A 21,412-nucleotide genomic window follows, 5' to 3' on the forward strand; every position below is an offset into this window, starting at 1 on the left:
TGCTGAGTACTGGAAAGTGGGCAGGGAAAGGAAAGGTATTGGAAGACTGGAATGATAACAGAGGCTACACTGTGAAGGACTTTGAAGGCCATACCAGGCCCCTTACTGTTCATCACATATCACCTGTTTGCTTTTGCACAGGGTATTATTCCTTCCAGAAAAAGTGCTCCCCTCTCTACCTGTCTCTTCAAACCTGTTTTCTTTCAAGACTTAACTTCCGCTTTATCCACAGGAGACTTTTTTGATCCTCCCCACTGTGGTACCTTCCTATCAATCCAATGTGACTTTGTGTTTTGTAGATACCTATATATTTACATGTTCTTACCCCTTTTGGAATGTAATCTCCTTGAAAGAAGGGTCTGTTTAAGCTTTTGTTGTTGTATGCCCAATGTCCAGCATGGCAACCAAGATGAAGTAGAAACTGATAATGCTTATGAATTGATTGGGAAGAACTTTTCAGCTAGCATTATGCAATATATTTGTCCTAGATTTCAGGGAAATTGTTTCTGCTACCCCCAGAAGTTTGGCAGTATTTTATTTCAGATGTGGTATGATTATGTTTATATGTAAATATTTTTCTATAAAACCATGTACTTTTAGATTATTTATCTACAAAAAACAAAAACTCCAAACCTCTTCCAAGTGCGATATCATGTTCTTCATCCATTATATCCATATAGTCTCTGTTACCAAATAGAGGTATTATAACTAATACATTATTATGATTTTTAATAGGGAATCCTATATTTTTCCTTTTAATTGATATATAATCCATTAAGTATAAAGTATGAAGAAGACTATAAAGCCTGTAGCAATCCTGTTAATCGGGATTTCTCGATGGTATATAGTTGGGCTTAGTAGAAATAGAAGGGTTAGGAGAGTTTGAAATACTTACTAACCTGACATAGAAAACAGAAAGCCAACATAGGTAGCTAGGTCAGCCTTTTGCCTACCAGACTGAAGTCATTTAATAGTATCCCTATCGTAAACTCCTATTGGTGTAAATAGTGGTAGCATCTTTAGTAATGGAGTAATTCTGCTTTCCTTCTGTCATCTGTTAACATGGCTGCTCCAAGAAGTAATCTCACACCCTTCTGTGTTCCGTTTCTTCTGAACAGTGCGGTAAAGCCTTTTGTTGTCCTTTCCACGTTTTGTTGACCGCGGTTTGTTTGGCATCTTGTCTTCTTGATGCTGTTCTTTGGATGGTGTTTATCTTTGGTGTGATACTTCTGTTTTTTATATGTCTACAGAATGCATATCTGTAGAAGTTTCACTTAATGTTGACTCACAGTGATGCCTAGAATTATACCTGGTGCTTTAGGCATGAATCATGTATCCCTAGAAGTAGATTTTTAAAAATCTTTCAAACTTGGTCATACACGCTGCATGATATTTTACTCTTTGTAGGATTATATATCTGGAACTGGAAGGAGCCTTAGGCCATCTAACCTAGGCTTCACATTTTATAGATGGAAAAATTGAGGCCCAGGAACATTCAGTGACTTGCTCAAGTGCATACAGGGAGTAGGTAGTATTGAAACCTAGGTTCTCTGACTTCAGAATTAGTGCTATCTCCTGTACCACACTGCTTCAACCTCCTCTCAGTGTCCTGAATACCCTTTGTGTATATAGCCTTCATATTTCTTTGTAAATTTTTCACAGCCAAGAGTTCTGTTAACTCTCCTGTGTAAATTCTTTTGAAGCCATTAAACTGGTAAATAAAACTAGACTCTGCTTTTTAAAAAAATAATGAAATAGACAAACTACTAATCTTAGATGGGAAAAATGTGAAAAACTCAATTTCTATGATCAAATATGAAAAAAGAAAGTAAAAAAATCAAATAATGGAAATTATTATAAAATATTTTGTCCAATTCTGTGCCAATGAAAATGAGCACTTGTATGAATATTGGCAAAAATAGAAAAATGTTTCATATTATCAGGACTAGAAATAGACATCTTAAATAATCCAATGTTAGAAAATAAACTTCAACTTGCTATAAAACTAGTCAAAAAACTCCCCAGGACCAGATGGATTTGCAAGTGAATTTGGTAAAACATTCCAACTACAACAAACCCCAATTTTATATAAATTGTTTTATATAATTTTATATAAATATATATTATAACTATTTAATATGTGCTTATATAATTATATAAATATGTGATTTTATGAATTGCAAAAATGGGGAAAGATGATATTTTACCAGATGCTTTCCATGAAACAAATATGTCCTGATACCAGGTAGCAATAAGAAAAAAACCTGTAAACCAAAATCCCTAATGAAAATATCACCACAAAAATATAAAATATAATGTTAGCAAGGAAACTACGGTAACATTGTAATGTTTGTACACTCAGACTAGGTTGGATTTGTGTAAGGAACAAACAGATGATTAAATAATGGGAAAACCATAACCACAGGAAATAAATTAGTAAGAAAAAAGAAAGTCACATGATTGTGTCAAGAGATACGGAAAACCATTTGCATGCAGTCTGACTTCTCTCGCTCATCACTCAATGGAAATTGTCCTATAAGTTGCCACCAAATGTCTTAATTGCTCATTCTTATAGTCTTTCTGTACTATTTCTCCCTCTAATCAGCTACATTTAGTAGTGTTGACCACCTCCTTCTCTGTCTGTGCCACTGTACCCCTCCTATACCTTTCTGTTTGTCATTCCATGCTCCACCCTTTTCAACTCCCGTATGTGTTGTCTTCTCCCATTTAGAACATTGAGCTCTTTGAGAACAGAGACTTTCACATTATTTTTTTGCTTGTTTTTGTATCTCTAGTCCATAGGACAATGCCTAGCACAGTTTTTAATACTTTTTGCCTGCGTATTGTGTCTGACGCAGTTGACCATCTTCTCTGTGTGTTTCTGACACTAATCTCTCCTGATTCTTTCCCTACCTCTGCTTCCTTCTCCATCTCCTTTGCTGCCTCCAACACATCCTCTAACTTTTGGGGCTGCACAGGATTCTGTTTTGAACTCCATGAGGTCTTAGTGACCTCATCAGCAGTGAGTTATCATTTCTCTGCAGATTACTGACACATCTGCTCATGCAACCACAGTCCAACCTCTGCTTGAGTACTTCTCTATCAGTTTTCTATTGAACATTTCAAGCTGAATGTCTCTCACTGATCATGTCCAAAACAGAGCTCACTACCTGTTCCCCAACAGCCTCTTAAAAACTCCTCTATATCAGATTGAAGGTAGTGCCATCCTTCCAGTCTCCTGGATTCATAATCTTGGCATCACATTAGACTTATCACTCTCCTTTACTCCACATATCAGTTGCCAAATCTTGTCACTTCTTTTACAATATTTTTTACATCTTACCCCTTCTCAGCTTATACAGACATCACCTTAGTCTTAGTTCAGGATCTCATGACCTCCAATTTTGAATATTTGCAAGGGCCTGCTAACTTGGTCTTCCCGCACCAAGTTTTTCAGTACTGTAATTTTCTACTATCCAGTACTGCCAAAATGATTGACCACACTCTCAAATATGACCCTGCTACTCTCCTACTCAGGCAACTCTCTATCACTTCTAGGCTAAATTACAAACTCCTGTTTTAGCTTTTAAAGCCTTTCACAACTTGGCCGCAATCTAACTTTTTCCAGGTTTATTGGACATGACTTCTCATCCCTCCCCAACAACCCTTTGATCCAGTTCAGGTGGCCTTTTCTCTCTTCCTCATAGAACTCCCTCTAACCTCTCAAAGAAGTCTTCTCTTTTAGACTCTACTCAAGTACCACATCCTAGATCAAAGCCTTTTCTGGTTACCCCATCCCGACCCCTAACTTACAGTATTTGCCTTCCAAAACTTTATTGTATTACACTTCTTGTTATTTTCTGTTTGTATTCATTCTCTTTCTATTTTATGTATTTTATTCTAGATATGTCTTTAAATGTACTTATTGTGTTCCCTGTTGACTGTAAGTTCCTTGTTTGTAAGGACTGTTTGATTTTTTTTTTTTTTTTTGGTAACTACTTTTATACCAGATGCTTAGTTTGTACGTAATAAATGTTGTTGATTGATTGAATCACGGTAAAAGGCCTTGAATTCATGTCAAAAGAGAATCAATTGAAGGAATTAGGGTTATTTAGACTGAAGAATAGAATAGTTGGTGGGGAGGGTCCAGAAGGGGAGGTATTACCTTTTCATTTTCATTGAATTACTTTGGTTTATGCAAAGTTTTTCAATATTATTTAATGAAAATTGTGCATTTTCTTTCCAGTGATCTGGTTTTTTTTAGTCTTTCCCTAACATTAGTTGTAAAATGGCATCTTAATCCATTCTCCTTTAATTTGTTTATATCTTAAATCATTTGTGAGCATATTTTTTCTAAAATTCAAAGAACAGGCCTCATTCTTTATAAACTGTTCTCCCAAATAATAAAATCTGCTGAATTCCTTTTTATGAGTAAAAGCTTCTCATTCCCTAAAACTGGTATAGATAAGGGAAATAAAAAGCACTACAGAACTAATTCACTAAGGAATACATACACTTTTATAGATGACCATGTATTATCACAGATTTAGCACCTCTTCTGTAGGTCAAATAAAAACTTAGCTATTGGAACAACAGAAATCCCTGCTTATACCCCACACCCATCAGATTGGCAAAGATGACCAGAGAGGAAAATGACAAATGATGAAGGGACTGTGGAAAGACAACTTATTAATAACTTGTTGGTAGAACGATGAACTGCTCTTTTTATTCTGGAAGCAATTTGGAACAATGCCCTCAAATGTTACTAAGCTGTGCTTACCCAACTATGCAAGTACTTGGTGTAGACTCCAGAAAGATCCATAAAGGAGAAAAGGATCCATATATTCAAAAACATAGAACTTCTTTTGGGGAGGGAGCGGAGCATGAGTTATATACATCTGTTGAGGATTGGCCACCCAAATTATGCTAGATAGATATAATGGAATATTATCCTCACACCTTAAGAAATGAATGAAATGGACAGTTTCACAGAATATCTCTGTGAACTGATGCAGAGTGACTTGAGCAAAACTATAAGAACAGTTAATACTTTGACAACAAAATTATCAAGAAAACAATTTTCAGGGACATTAGAACTTAGATCAATGCAGTGACAGACTACAGTTTCAAAGGACTTGAAGATGAAGCAGGCTACCCATCCACCTCTTGCTAGAGAGGTGTAGTGCCAATGTAGTATTCATAGTGCCTATGGCAGTGGCAGCATAAATCTGAATTGCACAATATAACAAACTCTCCGCATGGAAGACAGAACCAAAACATTTATTTAAACATCAGAAAGCTAAATCCATCATAGCAACAAAGAAATCTATACACAATAACAATGCAGGGGGCATCCCCCTTCCCCCCCAAACCTTCCCCCTGCTAGGGCCTTCCCACAAATGCTCACAGCATGCTGCCTGCTTCGTCTCTCGCCCTCAGCTCTAACTGTTGTGTCCAACTCTCTGCTCTACCCATTTGGCAAGTTTTTCCCACCACAGACTTAGGTGACTCAGGCAGTTCACATGGGCCTATTAATGGATGGAGAAAATCTTCTCATTATATAAAAAATACATTAACAATACAAGAGGTGATGGACTTAAAAGGAAGAATGAGAAATACATTTTTGGACATGGCTAATGGGGAAATTTGTTGGGTTTTTTTCATCTTTTTTTTTTTGTTATAGGGATTTATTCATTCATTTCTTTAGGCAGCAGTGTGGCTTGGCACATAAACACTGGGTTTGAAGTCAGAAAGACCTGAGTTCAAGTCTGTGTCAGACACTTCCTAGCCATGTGACACTGGGCAAGTCACTTAATCTCGGTTTGCCTCATTTTCCTTATCTTCCAAATAGAGAGAATTATAGTTGTGAAGATCAAATAAGATAATAGCTGTGAAGCACCTGATGCATAAGAAGCTCCAGGTAAAAGGTTAGCTGCCGTCATTACTGTCATTGTCATCATTAGTAGTAGTAGTAAGTTAGTTGTTCAATTTTAGGGACAGATGAGAGTGACAGGAAAAACTAAATCTTTGTTAATCAGAAGAAAAGTACAAGTAAAGTTTTAATTTTTAAGAAATTCTTCTAATCAGTGTTCCATAAGGTATTGTGATATAGTGTGGCATATACTTATTTTGGAATCAAAGGACTTGGGGCACAATCTTCACTGTCTCATGATTGTGTGGACTTGGATTAAATCATATAACCTCTCTGTGCCTCAGTGTCCTCATCTGTAAAATACAGGATTTGGACTAGAGTACCTGCTATATATAAGAGGTATACATAAGAGCTCTGAAGCTCTGATCTTTGACTTATCCATGCAAAACTATTTCCATTCATAATAGCAAAGTTATATAAATAACATGTATCCAGGAATGGGAACTGGTGGAACAAATGGTGATTTGCAAATCAATCAAATTACGTGCTACATGCATGAAATAGGACATTATTATTGCTATCATACACAATGTTATATACAATGATACTAATTTTTTAAAAAAAGCATAACTATGAGAATAATATGTGCGTGTGTTTGTCCTTCATTGTCGAAGAAGACCGTGCCATCAGAGAAATAATGACATGACTTGCACTTGACTTTGTTTTGAGTGAGGGAGGGCTGTGTAGGTCACCAGCCTCACTTCTCCCCCACAGCCATCTGAATCCAGTGACCAGAATGACTGGAGATGACCCAGTTTGAGGCAGTTGGGGTTAAGTGACTTGCCCAAGGTCACACAGTGTCAAGTGTCTGAGGTGAGATTTGAACTCAGGTCCTCCTGACTCCTGCACTGGTGCTCTATCCACTGCACCACCTAGGTGCCCCTATGAGAATAATGCGTACACTGACTATAGCTGTATAAATAAAGACAAAATAGCAAGGAAAACAAAAAAATACACAGAATATTTCAGCTGGGTTCACAGAAATAAAGATGACTTTTTTCATATTTCTTGAGTTAATGTATTATTTTTTAATAATCTGTAAGTAAAAGATGTCCACAGACATGTGTAATTGTTTAAATCACTTTTTCCTTTTCCCTGGTTACGTGTTGTTTGTTATATGTTTATTCTTTATGTCTTTCAATACATAATACAATTAATTTGGGAGGACAAGGAATTTTCTAGTAATAATTTTCAAAGACCTTAATTTCTGCCACAAGACAATGATTTCATCCATATAATAGCCGCTTGATTGCAATCAGTTAACAAGTATATGTTAACAAAATATATCTGCAAAGTCAAATACATAAATATAAAGTAATTTTCCAAGGCAGGGAAAGATTGTCATTTAGATGCTTTTTGACTTGGAGTCTGGTTCATCCTTTTGATGAAAATATAAGCTCCTTGTGGGCAAGGAATCTTTCAGTTTTGCCTTTATATCCCTAGACTCTGAAGTAAGATCTTAATGAATTCTTGTTGATTGAGTAGAGGTAGAAGTTTAATTCAGTCAAATATTTATTTAATAACCATTTCCTGGGCATCGGCCTGAAATCTGTCATGGGAATAGTCGATAGTCTGGTTTTCTTGGAGCTAGGATGTGTGAAATGTGGAGTATTGTCAGCTCAAAGGGCTTCATTTTGTAAGTTGGGACTGTTGCTGAGAAACAGCACAAAGCCCTGGTGGGACTATGTCTATTCTGTGGGATAAAGAATGACGCTAGCGAGTAGGATGGAAAAGTAGTGGTTGGTCATTCAGTAATATTTCTGGAACACCTTTTGCATGTAATACCAGCTAAAGGACGGGGGGAGGAGTCGTATAAGACATACAGTAACAAGTACATACGCGATAAGTGAGGCAGGCCAAATGCTGTCGAAGTAGAGTGTAGAAAAGTGACCAGGAAGTTATAATGGAGAGAGCGTTTGAGCTGGGTCTTGAAGGAATAATTTGAAGAGGGGAAAATATAGGTTGAGACCACCTAGACCCAGGGACATAGCCAGAAAATCACAGTGCGTATTTGGATAGGCATCGTGGTACAGCAGAGAGAATGTTAGATTTATATTTACAAAACTTAAATTCAAACAACAGCTCTTTAATAGGTGGGTAAATGATAAAGAGCATTTATGAAGCAGCTGTTATGTACCAGGCCCTGTCTCCAAGCCAGCAATAATCCCTGCCTTCAAGGAGCTAACTTGAAAGCAATATGGATTTTGGGGGGAGGCGACCTGTAAGAAGTGGAAAGAGATTATGAATGAAGGAAAGCATGGTAGGGGGTAGGGTCCTTACTGAGATAGTGGTTTTCTGCAAGGTAGTCACCAGTTGGGAAGGCAAGTGCCTCAGGGCATAGATACCTTGGTACGTAGGAGGAAGTGTAGAGTAAATGATCTGGAGCAAATCGTGGTTCAATGGACAGTGTGCTTATTTTGGAAGCAGATTGGCCTCTTGTTAAGGCCTGAAAGGAGCCGTGAGCAACTCAGCCCCTGGGTTCATGCTTCTACACCACCAGTCCCATGCTACAAGGACCTCTAGACCCAGGGTTGATCATGTCTTGTACCCTAGACTCAGCCCTTGGCACCTCTACACCTTCCCCAAGCTCTTCTGCTTACTGCATCTATGACCTTGGGTATATAACAACCTCTCTAGGCCAGTTTACCCAACTATTTGCTAAGGGGTCAGTGGAAAAAGTACTGGCTCTGGAGTCAGAGGAATTCATACCCAACCTTTGGCACTGCCTGTATGACTATGAGCAAATCACTTTCCTTACCTGTAAAATGAGAAAGTTGGACTAGATGTCCTCTGAAGTCCCTTCCAGCTCTAAGTAGACAATGTTGAGGTAATAGGTCAAGGAATTTGGGTACTGGAGAGATGTTAAAGATTGATTGTTTTTCGCAGTAGAATGATCTGGTCAGAGTTGTGCATTTGGAAAATTAGTATATTAGCATAATTTAGTTTGAGTAACACAAAATCAGATTTAAGACCCATTGTATTGCATTTCTTCAAATTGTTTTTGAAGCCCAGGTCCTTGGATTTGGATGTCCAACCTTGCTTTTTTTTTTTTTTTTTTAAATCATTAGTTTTAACATTGTTTTTCTCAAGAATAAAATTTACAATTATAAGTTGCATATAATGGGTTTCTTTTAAATGCTTTAAGGATATCATTATACTGTAATTATAAAAATTACAGAATTGAGTAACAGTTTAAATGTTTGTACTTATAAATGCAAAGAACAGAATTATCTACATTATTCAAAATAAAACAAAATTTCAAAATTAAACATAGCTCTAAAAATGAAGTTATTTACCTAATTTAAATGTGAACGTGAAAACCTTTGAACTATTCACATGCAGAGAATAATAATAATTTTGTGACATAAAATACAAAATTACAGCATTTCCAAGGAACCATAAGCATTTCTTAAAATTATGTTCCCTTGAAATAATTGAAAAGCATTTTTTTCTCACAAGAGCCTCTGTTTTCAAACATCACCTTAAGAAGATCACTGCCATCTATGACAGGAAAACTTGTCCATAGTTTTGTAAAACTAAACAAAAAACTACTTTCCGTCTTTAGATTTATACAGTAGGTTTTTTAGAGGTAACTTATTTTATATGTGTATGCCCATCTTAACAAAACACATGCCCTCCAGATGCTGAATGGCACCTGCAAGCAGGAGCATCGCCTGTGGTTGATTTTGCTTTTATCTCACCAGGGCTAGGCGCCCTCACCATTAAGGTAGCAGCCCCACTCCACCCCACCTCATAGGCATTGTGAAATAATTTTTAAAAAAATAATCGTTTTAGTGTGTAGCTGTAGCTTGTTATGCTGAACATTCTACTAATTAACCTACAAGAAATTTTGGCCTGCATTATATTTTTTAAAAGTTTTACATAGCCTGATATACATACAATAATACAATATTACTATAGTAGGTAAATGAGAAGGCTCAATAAATTTTACACACAGATCCATGGAGTATATGGCCATGTGATAACTTTGGAAGGCGGTATTTAATTTAATTCCTTTGAACAAGGAACCTACATTTAGTCACCAGGATCATGTAAGTATAAAAATCTGAAACATGAACCTAAAAGAAGGATGGGCAAAGAATAAGTTTAAGTTTCAGCCTCCATAAAGGTAGTTTAAACTACCAAAGGACTCTCCCCCACAAAGTCTGAAAGGAAAAAGTGGGATAACCCATCCATTACTGATATTACAAGCTGACTTGGAGTGAGGAAGTCCTGAGTTCAAGTATACCCTTAGATACTTACTAGCTGTGCAGCCCTGGGCCAGTCATTTAACTTCTCTTTGCCTCAGTTTTCTCATCTCTAAAATAATGTCAATAAATAACCTACCTTGAGGGTTATTTGTAGGATCAAATAAGAATATTTGTAGAAGATGTTTAGCACACTACCTGACACAGAGTAAGTGATATATAAATACGTATTCACTTCCCCTACCCCCCATCATCCTCAGATAATACAGTATATTAAAGAAGCTATTAGAAAAAGATGTTCATAAGTATTATTACAAATGTTCCAGAATGAACACATACATATAACATTCACTTACAATTAACTGTGAGTTTACTACATTGTTATATGATGCATATATTTAATGTGTCCCTAAAAACCTCACCCTTTTTATGCCTCATAGTAATTTGAGTTCATAGACACAAGCTTAGCTTTGCCAAGACTCTTAAGGAAGTCAGCAAAAAAACTCGACTTAACAGATCTTCAGGGTGAAATATAGTTGTTCAAAAAATTTACAGAACATTTACTTAACTTCTTAGTGCAAAGGACTGAATTGAAAAGCTTTTTACTGAAAAGACAAAATAGGGTAACATGCTAGACAAGTAGCGTTGTACCAATGGATAAATAATCAAGGTACTATATTTGCACGCTGAATATTAGTAATATAATGAGGCACGAGCTAAAAGTCCAGTATGAATTGGGCAAAAAATTGGTATAAAGGGCCTTAAACATTGAGGCTTTGGTACCAAGAATACTCATAACTGAGATTATCTAGACCCCTGGAATCTCAATAGCAGTGAACACTATCCCTGGTGGTCCGCCTACTAGAAGGTGAATGTCTTTTTCATATAGCATACATCTGTGTAGCAATGATTTTTAATTTGCAGAATTCTATCATAAAAATGTGACATTTTTCTTTTGCATCAGTAATTTTTTTAGTGCTGATTATTTTTTAAAGTTCCACATTATGAGTACTGTGATTTAAAGCTACTTTGCAAGTTAAAATTAAAATGATTCTGGTGTTATAGGCTGCTCCACAGTATAATGCAGAAAACTGCGGCAAGAAAGGATTTCATTGATACACCACCAGCATGCCAAACTCTAGTACTCATTGAATGGAATTCCCGTTATAGGAATAACGTAACATAATAACATAAATTTAATCCTTTGTTTGGACACTTCTTGTTGAAGGAAATGCCAGAAATAACACTATTAATAAGTGCCTTCTTTGACTGTAACAATAATAGCAGAAATTATAAAAGTAAAAGCTCTTTGAGACCTATAAGCAGAAGAGCATCTTCTACCCCGCCCCTCCAAACATAACGCCTTAATATAACAGAATTATATTTTCCGAGGAACTTTTAACTCTTCAAATCTTGGCAGATAATTTCAACATAAGTAATAGACTAAATGTATCATCGAAAATTAAGTTTTGGATTACTCCAAGTTATAAACATGACTTAGCAATGTTTATGTATTTCATTTCCAAGTGTTCATTTAGATAATGATCTTTCTTAGCTTTGTTTGTTAATAAAAGAAGAAAAAAGGCTTCAAAAAAAATTTTAAATTTTTTTCTGTTTTTATGATGTTCATTGAGGTAGCTATGAAAATCAGTACTGTTTCAGCTACAATTACCTAAATGGAAGAGGAGCAGTTCTTAAAATTTTTAATATCTATTGCCTCTTTCCTTGCGTTTGTGGTTTTCAAAAAAAATGATCCACAAGGGATCCTTTATTCCTGTTTTTAAAATTTGTTCTCATGAGCTATATACTTATATTCTTCTTAGCTAGTGATCTGGAGGTAGAGTAAAAAGTAAATATTAGCATGGATTGTGTAGATAATTGTGGGCCATTACCAACATGATAGATTTAATATTGTTTTTAATCACTCATAATGAAGTTATAATGAGAAATTTTAGCTAGTGTTCACATGGAAAACTCAGGCATTTGTTCTTCCTTAAAGAAATAGAAAGGTGATTGAAAGTGAAAACATTTTTCTGTGTTTCTGTTTTCCTGCTTTTTGATTTTTTTATAGTATGGATTCTTTCCCTTTATCTAAGTCTTTCTAACATTTTTGTAATTTGAAGAAATTTATACAGTTAAAGTATTCCCTGGCAGTTTAAATTCGTCTTCTTCCCAGAGTCACATTTCTTCCTGAAAAGCTGATGAGTGAATGGAGAGAATCTGGTCCCCATTTCATGGACATTTTCATTGTCCATTGATTTTCCTAAGGATTCTCTGTTTACTTTTTCATATGTTCTTTTTTAGGGCAATATATGTATATGTATATGTATATATACATATGTATATATATACATATATAGGGGCTCTGGAAAGTAAGTTGAATTTTTTTCATAGTTTGCTTATATAGTTTCAGGCAAGATAATTTATTTAAAATAGTGACACTGTGGAGGTGTATTTTATGTGACTATAACTAATGTTTTTAAAAGTTAGTCTGTATTTCTATTAAGTTATCAAAGCACTAAGACATCTTGCCCTAGAAGTGTGTGGCTTACGATTCCACTGCTTGTGCCCAGTGTCTGGATATGCTGACTGCCTTCCCTAGATGGCATCCCCCTTTACCATCTGTTTCACAAAGCTTGTGCTGCTCCCCTATTACTCTCTGTCCTGTTGTTACCTGATAGAAGTCATAACTGGTTTGATTTTGTATTTCCTTCTTGTTTTTACCAGTGGATCGTATTGTGGGTCTGGATCAAGTCACTGGCATGACAGAGACTGCTTTTGGCTCCGCATATAAAACCAAAAAGGGCATGTTTCGGACCGTTGGGCAGCTGTACAAAGAATCTCTTACTAAACTGATGGCCACCCTTCGAAATACTAACCCTAACTTTGTTCGCTGCATCATTCCCAATCATGAGAAGAGGGCAAGTATTAAGTAAAACATTATGTTTGTGCACCAAATGATAAACATTTTTTGTTGTAGTCATTTTCATTGCTAAATTGCAAATATTTATGTTATTTTACAAAGAATGACTTTTAAACTGTTGTTTACTTGATTAGGCCGGAAAACTGGATCCTCATCTAGTTCTCGATCAGCTCCGTTGCAATGGTGTCTTGGAAGGGATTAGAATCTGTCGACAAGGGTTCCCGAACCGGATAGTGTTCCAGGAATTCAGACAGAGGTAACCGCACTTCAGACTTCTTTACATGTGCTTCACTCCTAACTGAAAAGGTTATGGTAATCCTTAAGAAATAGGGAGAGGGTAACAGATTCTTCCTATTTTTCCCAGACTCAATTCCGTATGTTGCCCAAGCACTGGAGAATGACAGATTGAGATCAAATACCAGCAATCAGTGTATGTTTTAGAAAAGATATAATTCAATTAATCAGTAAAAATTTATTGAAAATTTATTATGGTTGACATATATGGTCCCAAATATATGGTTAGCAGAGATAAGACATATGTAGGAAGAAATACTAATTTAAGATATAAGTTCAATGAGATAACTCTTTGAAATAACTATCAGTAAGACAAACTCTTATTCTAACCTTTAATCTCTCTTTTAACTTAATACAAAGGAGGAAAAGTGAGTCAGAATATAAGGCAATGAAGACAGAATGGAGAGCACAAAATGATCCAGGGACAAGAAGTGAATAATATAAAGAAAGATTCAAAGTCAGGATGATAGAATGGAAGGACTGACTATTAGTTTAGGTTCAGAGTTGAAGCAAGATGAAATAAAAACAGTTATCAAAAAGCTATTTAACAAGAACATGGCAACATTTAGCTCCAGTGGACAAATCTTCCCTTGCCTCCATATGGAAATGTGTTTGGTCCGCAGAACAAACATTGTCTTTGGGATAGTTTCTACCATGAGATGCCTAGACTCCCTGTAGATAGCCTTTTTATGCCCTTAGGGCACCAGGAAGCCATATCAATAAGGCTACAGGCGAAAATAAGACTTGAGCTTTAGCGTCCTGGGCCAGTCAAGTCTCAGGGTTACCTTCCTTGCCTTTTAGAGAAATAACTTCAAGTTTAGGGGAAGGGAAGGTGATGGCATCAAGAGGGATAGGTATTTTTCTTCACTTATCTTTTTCCTTAGAGTTTTCCTTTGGAAACATTTCTTCAAATTTATTATAATTGGTGCTCAAGTTGAGTCATGTTCTCAGATTACCTACTGATAAACTGTTCTTGTATTATACCTGACCTAAAATCCCCATGTTATCATTCTTTTGGATCATACAGTACATGTCTCTAAACTAGGGGGTCTTCTTAACTTTCTTTGTATATATGTGCATTTCATTTCTAACTGTTTATTTGGCAGTCTGGTGAAGCCTGTGGGCCTCTTTTCAGAATAATGTTTTAAAATATATACACTACATAAAATTACAAAGAAATCCAATTATATTGAAATGCAGTTGTCAGAATTGTTTTTAAAAATAATTCTTGTATCTCAGCCTAAGAACCACTGCTCTAAAAGACATTACTCAAAAGCTGTTATTTTATAGGGAGTACCTAATTTAGAGTTCCCTGATTCTTAGACCTTTTTTGGAAACCAAATCAGACCCCACAGAGAAGTAGCATATTAGTGACATTTAAATTACATTGTATACTGAACAGTCCAATAGATATTCACTTTTTTATTCCTTGGAACAAAAAGGACTTGATTAGCATTCAGGAAACTGAATCCACCGAATATTCTCCCCATGCCTCATTCATATGCCAAAAGTGAAAAGCAAAACATTTACCATATTTGGACTAGAAAGTCTCTCATAATCTAAAACCTCTGTTTTATAACTGAGGGGAAACAACAGGAAAAAGGTGTTTAATATCTAATAAGCTAGCCCCTAAAAAAACTGTAAATTAAGATTATAATTATTTTTAATTACAAAATTATTTTAAAAAATTCAATTAGGAAATTTTTAGTATTTTCAGTGGCATCTATTAACCATGACACACCTTTCCTGGTGGGATGTATTTGTCATCTACTGCTAGGCATATGAGGCTTGTTTTTTCTCCATATTCTTTTCATCTTTAGAACGATATCTGTTTTATGATAACTATCATAGGAAGAGGACTAGTCTTGAAAGTCAAAAGACTGGGTTCAAGGACTACCTCCATCTGTGCAAACTTTGGGAAAAAGTTAATTTCTCTGAGGCACAGATGCCTTGTACATAAAGTAAGAATAACAATGTCTACTCTATGAGATTATTGTTAAGGATTACATGAGATATAAAAGTGTTTTATAATGTTATACAGCTCTATGTAAATGTCATTTTTAAGTTACTTCTACTTTTGGGATTCTTTATCCTTAAATTTATTGTCTAACTTAGGGATGGGGAACCTGTGACCTCAAAGCCACATATGGCCCTCTATATTCTCAGATACGGTCCTTTGACTGAATCCAAACTTCACAGGACAAATTCTCTTAATAAAAGAATGTGGTCTGTAAAACTGAGGACCCAGTCAAAAGGCTGCCCCCAAGGACTAGAAGGCTGCATGTGGCCTTGAGGCTGCAGGTTCCCCACCCCTGGCTTTAACCCAAAAAAATGACTTATTTGGGGCCTTTCAGGCCAGGTAGGAATAAAATCTTGTCCCATGTAATCTGGGAATATATAAGAGAGTAATGGCTTTGGTGGGCATCATCATTATAGTCTGGGACAGGAAGAATTAAACATGGTCTTTTTTCAAGTTTTCAGTCAGTCAGCAATCATTTATTAAGTGCCTCCAATGTTGCAGGCTCTGGGAATACAAAGACACCAGCACGTACTGTCAAGGAACTCACATTTCAGTGGGAGATGGGAGGTAGGAGGGGAGGACATACACAGTAGTCATATTGTAATTTGTTACACATACATATATACATATTATAATTTCTTATAATGGGAAGTTTTTCAGTTGTACCAATAGTAGTCGTACTTTAATTGTATGCCTATTAGAGGCAAAAAGTTGCTGTGAACAGATGAAAACATATGTATGCTAAAAATTTATTTTGAGTTCTCTTTGTTCTGTGCCTTTCTTACAGATATGAGATTCTAACTCCAAATGCGATTCCAAAAGGCTTTATGGATGGTAAACAAGCTTGTGAACGAATGGTGGGTTTTCCTTAACTTTTAAGGTATTGTTGGTATGTTACGTTGTTATTTGTAGCAGAAACTAAACTAACTTTTCTCTCTCAGATCCGAGCTCTAGAATTAGACCCTAACTTGTACAGGATTGGACAAAGCAAGATATTCTTCAGAGCAGGAGTTCTGGCCCACTTGGAGGAAGAACGAGATTTAAAGATTACGGACATCATCATCTTTTTCCAGGCTGTTTGTAGAGGATACTTAGCCAGGAAGTAAGTTAGTGTGGAATGTTATAACAGCAGTAATTGATGTTTATTTGACACGTTAAAGTCTGCAAAGATCATAACCCATAAAGGCTCGGCTTACACGCTGCTTTTTTCTAGGGGCTGTTCCTGATTTCTCCACTTCGTCCCCACTCTTAACCCTCACTTCTGTCACCAGCAGCACCAATGTGCGTTTGTTCTGTGTGTCTTATATGTTCTGAACTGTAAACTTGCTGTGTCCTCTAATGAAAAATTAGATTCTTAAGGGCAGAGACTTTCTAGTCTCTCTCATACTCACAGTTCCTGGAATGTTGTGGCTGCTTACTTAATGAATGTTTATTGATTTATGTAGATATATTCAGATCCCTGTACTAAAAATTGAGGAGATACAAATCAGTCCCTGCCCTCAAGGAGCTTAAAAATCTTCATATGGTTTTATCATTAAGTTTATTTTATAATGTGCTAATTCTCTGAAATTTGATAATCTGTTAAAATATTTATTTAGAGGGTATAGCCCTGTCCTACGTGCTAAAAGAATAACACAAGATATCTGTGCTCAAGGAAGCTGAAATATAATTATGGTAAATAAGAGAATCAAAATGCAGTTTTAAAATATCTACTGCATACTAGGCACTGAGGATACCAAAGTGAAAACGAAACGGTCTTCGGCCTTAGGGGATTTCTAGTCCATCAGATAAAATAACATGCACACATACAAGCATATATAGAATAAGGCCATAACAATTAGGTGGAGGGGGTGGACCCGGTAGCTTGAAAAAGGCCTCATATAGAAGTTGGTTTTAGAGCTGGGCTTCAAAAGGAACTACACATTTTAGGAGGCAGAGTTGAAGAGGAAACATATTCCATGCCTGAGTGACAGACTGTGCAGAGGCAGGGAAATGGGAGATTAAGTGTTGTGTGTGAGGAACAGCCAGAAGCCCAGTTTCATTAGACCACTGTGTATCATGGAGAGTTAAGTATATAACAAGTTTGGAAAGGTCGGTTAGAGCTGGGTTCTAAGTACCAAAGAGAGGAGTTTATATTTGTTCCTAATGTTAGTGGACTTTCATTAGTAAAACAGCGTCAGGGACATCTTCAAACCTTTGCTTTAGGAAAGTCACTTTGGCAACTATATGATGGATAAAATAGAGTGGGGAGAGTCTTGAGGCAATAAGCAGGCTCTTGAAATAATCCAAGTGAGAGGCAACAGAGGTTTGGTGGCCAAATTGGTAGAGACAAAGGAACGGATGAGAGAGATAGATGTTAAGTAGTTGACAACACATACAAAGGAAAAGATAAATAATGATACAGATCAAAAATGTGATGCCCTGAGAGTCATATATGATTAAATGCCAGATGATTGAAAAAGATACATATGAATAAGAATGTTGATGGATATGATTTACTTCTTCCAATAGTATTTCTATTCACTGTTCATTGGAAAAGCTTCTCAAACTTAGAGTAAAGGATGTCATCAGAGAAGCATTTGACTGGAAAAGAAAATGAAGTAGTTATGTGGCAAGAACATAGGATAAACAATGGATAAGCCTATATTATGTACTACTTCCCTTCCATTATCAAAAGAAAGTTAGGCAGGCCCCAGCACAGACACCTGTGGCAGAGAGAACAGGAGTGATAAAGGATGGGGGAGGTATGAGAGAATATTGATCTGCCTTATTTGAAAGAGTATTCACATCCATCTGTTGACAGATCCATTTTAGTTCAGTATTAGGGCTAGATGTAGAATACATTAGATGCATGACAAACTGGAGAAGGAGTGAACAGTTTGGAGATTGTTCCACTAGGAAGGCACCTTAATGCAGTGGGAAGAACAGTGAACTGTCCTGCAAATCTTGACCACCTTTGTGACCTTGGGCAAGTCATTTAACATCTCTGGATCTTCTTGGTTTCTTCATCTATAAAAGAAGCTGGTTGTATTAGATAATTGATGTCTGGAGTTCCTTCCAGCTCCAGATCTGTTAAGAGTTTAGGAGGGAGGGAATATGACAACCTAAACTAGAAAGGGAGTAATGGGAATAGATGTGGTGGTTAAAAACAATCTTAAAAGAAAACTTATCATGACATGAAGACTGATTGGCCTTCAAGAAGGTGGAAATTAAAGAAACAAAGGGTAGCAACATTATGAGACAGGATGACAAGAGGAAGTTATTGTGATGGAGAGAGGAGAGTTAGAAGGGAGATCAGGGAAGTGAGGAGTTAATGGGTTCTCACTTAGTTATGTAAGTGTAGCTGTCCAGTACATTTGCAATAGAAGATTTCAGGACTATTGAATGAAAAAACCAAGCTGCATGTGTAGATTTGGGTCTTATTTGAAGCCACAAGAGTAGATTTTCAAGAAAAAAAGGAGAACAAATGACCTTGGCAAAACACTCATATTTGGTCTTGGTTGATCTTGGTTGCTGTCTTTCGTTCTCTCAGAGGACCAAAATGACATCGCCATGATAAAGTGAAGTTTCAGTGTGTACGACTGTGGCTGATCAGACCAATATGAGCTCAGAATGCTCTACCACAGGTTGGGCACAGATAGTCCATGTGAATGTTTGGGGTGGTTACTCCCAATTTGTGCATCCTACCTTCCCTTTGTTCTGTTTCAATTCTTTGCTCATAGAGCACAGCACCTTTTCTGGTGTGGGTATGGCATGCTGAGCAGTCCTATGCCAGTGTCTCCCATGTCCCACAATAAGTTCCAAAGTTCTTGAGAGTGTCCTTGTATTGCTTCTTTTGACCACCATGTGATCACCTGCCCCATGCGAGTTCTCCATAAAATAGCCTTTTTGGCAAGTGTACATTTTGCATTTGAACAACGTTGCCAGACCATAGGTTGCACTCTGAGTTGCACTCTCTGAAGCATAGTTTGAATGCTTGGCAATTTAGTTCAAGTCAGGACCTTAGTGCCTGGTACCTTATCCTGCCACGTGATCTTCAGGATCTTCCTAAGACAATTCAAATGGAAGCGATTCAGTTTCCTGGCATGGCACTGGGAGACTGCCCATGTTTCGCAGGCATACGACAACGAGGTCAGCACAGCGATTATGTAGACCTTTACTTCGATAGTCAGTCTAATACCTTATATTTATGGGATGTGAGAAGGAAGAGCAGTCATCAGGAAACATAAAATGATTTTTTTTCTTAAGTCTACCAGGATAGAAACCATAGGAGGAGAGTCCCAAGTTGAGGGAAGACAAACAGTGTAAAATACTGTAGAGAAGTCAAAAGCACTATTGAAGAAAAAGTCCATTGATTTCCATTTTTAGGAAATCAAAAATGACCTTTAAGAGAATCGTTTCAGTGGCATGAACTGGAAGTGGAAGATGGATTGTAGAGCTCTAGGAGGAAAGTGGATTGTGAGGAAATAGAGGCAGTGGAGATTAATCACTTGTTCAAGAAATTTCAGCAGTGGGAGAAAATAGCACAAGAGCTAGAAAGGGACATTAGCATCAAGTGAAATTTTTCAGAATAGGGCAAAGTTGTGCTTTTTAAAGAATAAGGGAAAACATTAACAATAGACAAGAAGAAATAGTTTTCTAGGAAAGGGAGAGAAGATAAACTCAAAGTCGAGGTATTTATAAAAAGTGGGAGAAAATGAAATTGAGGTCATGGGTGGAGACACTCACCTTCAGAAAGAGCAGAGACACATGACTGAGAGCAGTAACTGCTGAGTTGGCTTTGACACAGATTGACACAAGGCAGCTTCTTGGTGAAGTGAAAAGTGGGAAAGGGATAAACATCGATAGCAAGTGGGACAGTATCAATTTGGGGATGCACTTTAAAAACCCATAGAATGAATAAAGGATTGCTTTGGCAAATGTATAGGCCTTGGCAAAGTTGGGTCATGTGCATTTGTAATAATCAAGGTTTCCCATGCTAAGAACGTGTGTAGTGTGTAGGAGCTACAATATTTGATTAACTAAAATACCCTCTGCTCTGACCACATTATGTTGTTTATTTCAGAAAACTTTGTCATCCCAACAGCTATTAATTTTGTCCCAATACTTACCATAAATGTGCTTTCATCTTTTTTGTTTTATTTTTAAGGGCATTTGCCAAGAAACAGCAACAGCTGAGTGCTCTGAAAGTCTTACAGCGTAACTGTGCAGCTTATCTAAAATTACGGCACTGGCAGTGGTGGCGAGTTTTTACTAAGGTGAGTTGCTTGTATAGTTTTGGATAGCAGTGTGGTTACATAATAGAACAAAGGCAACATTAAACTTATTTCTGATTTTTTCATAGGTGAAGCCTCTACTACAAGTTACCCGCCAGGAGGAGGAGCTTCAGGCCAAGGATGAAGAGTTGTTGAAAGTTAAGGAAAAGCAGACAAAGGTGGAAGAAGAGCTTGAAGAAATGGAAAGGAAACATCAGCAGGTATGTGCGTGGACAACTCGAAACCCCCACTATTGCCGTTAATTAATATGAGGTCACCTAGTGATATTTGGCATTCAAGGGAAAATGACATTGACTACTGAATGATGATCTCCATGTTTATTTTAAATCTCATCATTATGTTAGCAGCTTTGGTATTAGCTCACGCAGAGGCTTTAAAATCTTGAAAAAATAACTATAAGGAATGTATTACTTTATTAAAGGTAAGAGTTTTATAACTATATTCCAAAGCAATTAGAATCCAAATTTAGAGGTGGTTGGAAGACTGAGCCATGTCATTTTGTCTAGCTTTTCTCCTGAACTCCCATATTAAGAAAGCAAAAGCTACTTCTCTTTCTCACCTGTCTTTCCTCTCTGTTCATAAAAATCACCTGTAACTATATGTCAAACTAGCCCCAGTTAACTTCTGTGCATCTTTCTTGAGCAGGAGAGAGTCACACAGCTGGTAAGTGTTTGAGGCTGGATTTGAACTCAGTACTCTCTTCACTTTGCCACCTGGCTGTTCCTAATATATGTTAACATATTAATTAAAGAGATTTTT

At 36.7% G+C, this 21,412-nt stretch overlaps 1 protein-coding gene across 3 annotated transcripts in view; it reads left to right on the forward strand.

Moving 5' to 3' along the window:
- MYH10 (myosin heavy chain 10) overlaps nt 1-21,412 on the forward strand; it is a 187,534-nt gene that overhangs the window by 113,931 nt on the left and 52,191 nt on the right. For all 3 annotated transcript variants that reach the window (XM_072641088.1, XM_072641087.1, XM_072641089.1), the window contains exons 16-21: nt 12,868-13,061; nt 13,198-13,319; nt 16,165-16,234; nt 16,319-16,479; nt 20,527-20,635; nt 20,722-20,853. In XM_072641088.1, the coding sequence (XP_072497189.1) occupies nt 12,868-13,061; nt 13,198-13,319; nt 16,165-16,234; nt 16,319-16,479; nt 20,527-20,635; nt 20,722-20,853 (788 nt within the window). The remainder of the gene's footprint in view (nt 1-12,867; nt 13,062-13,197; nt 13,320-16,164; nt 16,235-16,318; nt 16,480-20,526; nt 20,636-20,721; nt 20,854-21,412) is intronic.

Source organism: Notamacropus eugenii, chromosome 2 (assembly GCF_028372415.1).
Source record: "Notamacropus eugenii isolate mMacEug1 chromosome 2, mMacEug1.pri_v2, whole genome shotgun sequence".
In the NCBI taxonomy this organism is placed as follows: Eukaryota; Metazoa; Chordata; class Mammalia; order Diprotodontia; family Macropodidae; genus Notamacropus; species Notamacropus eugenii.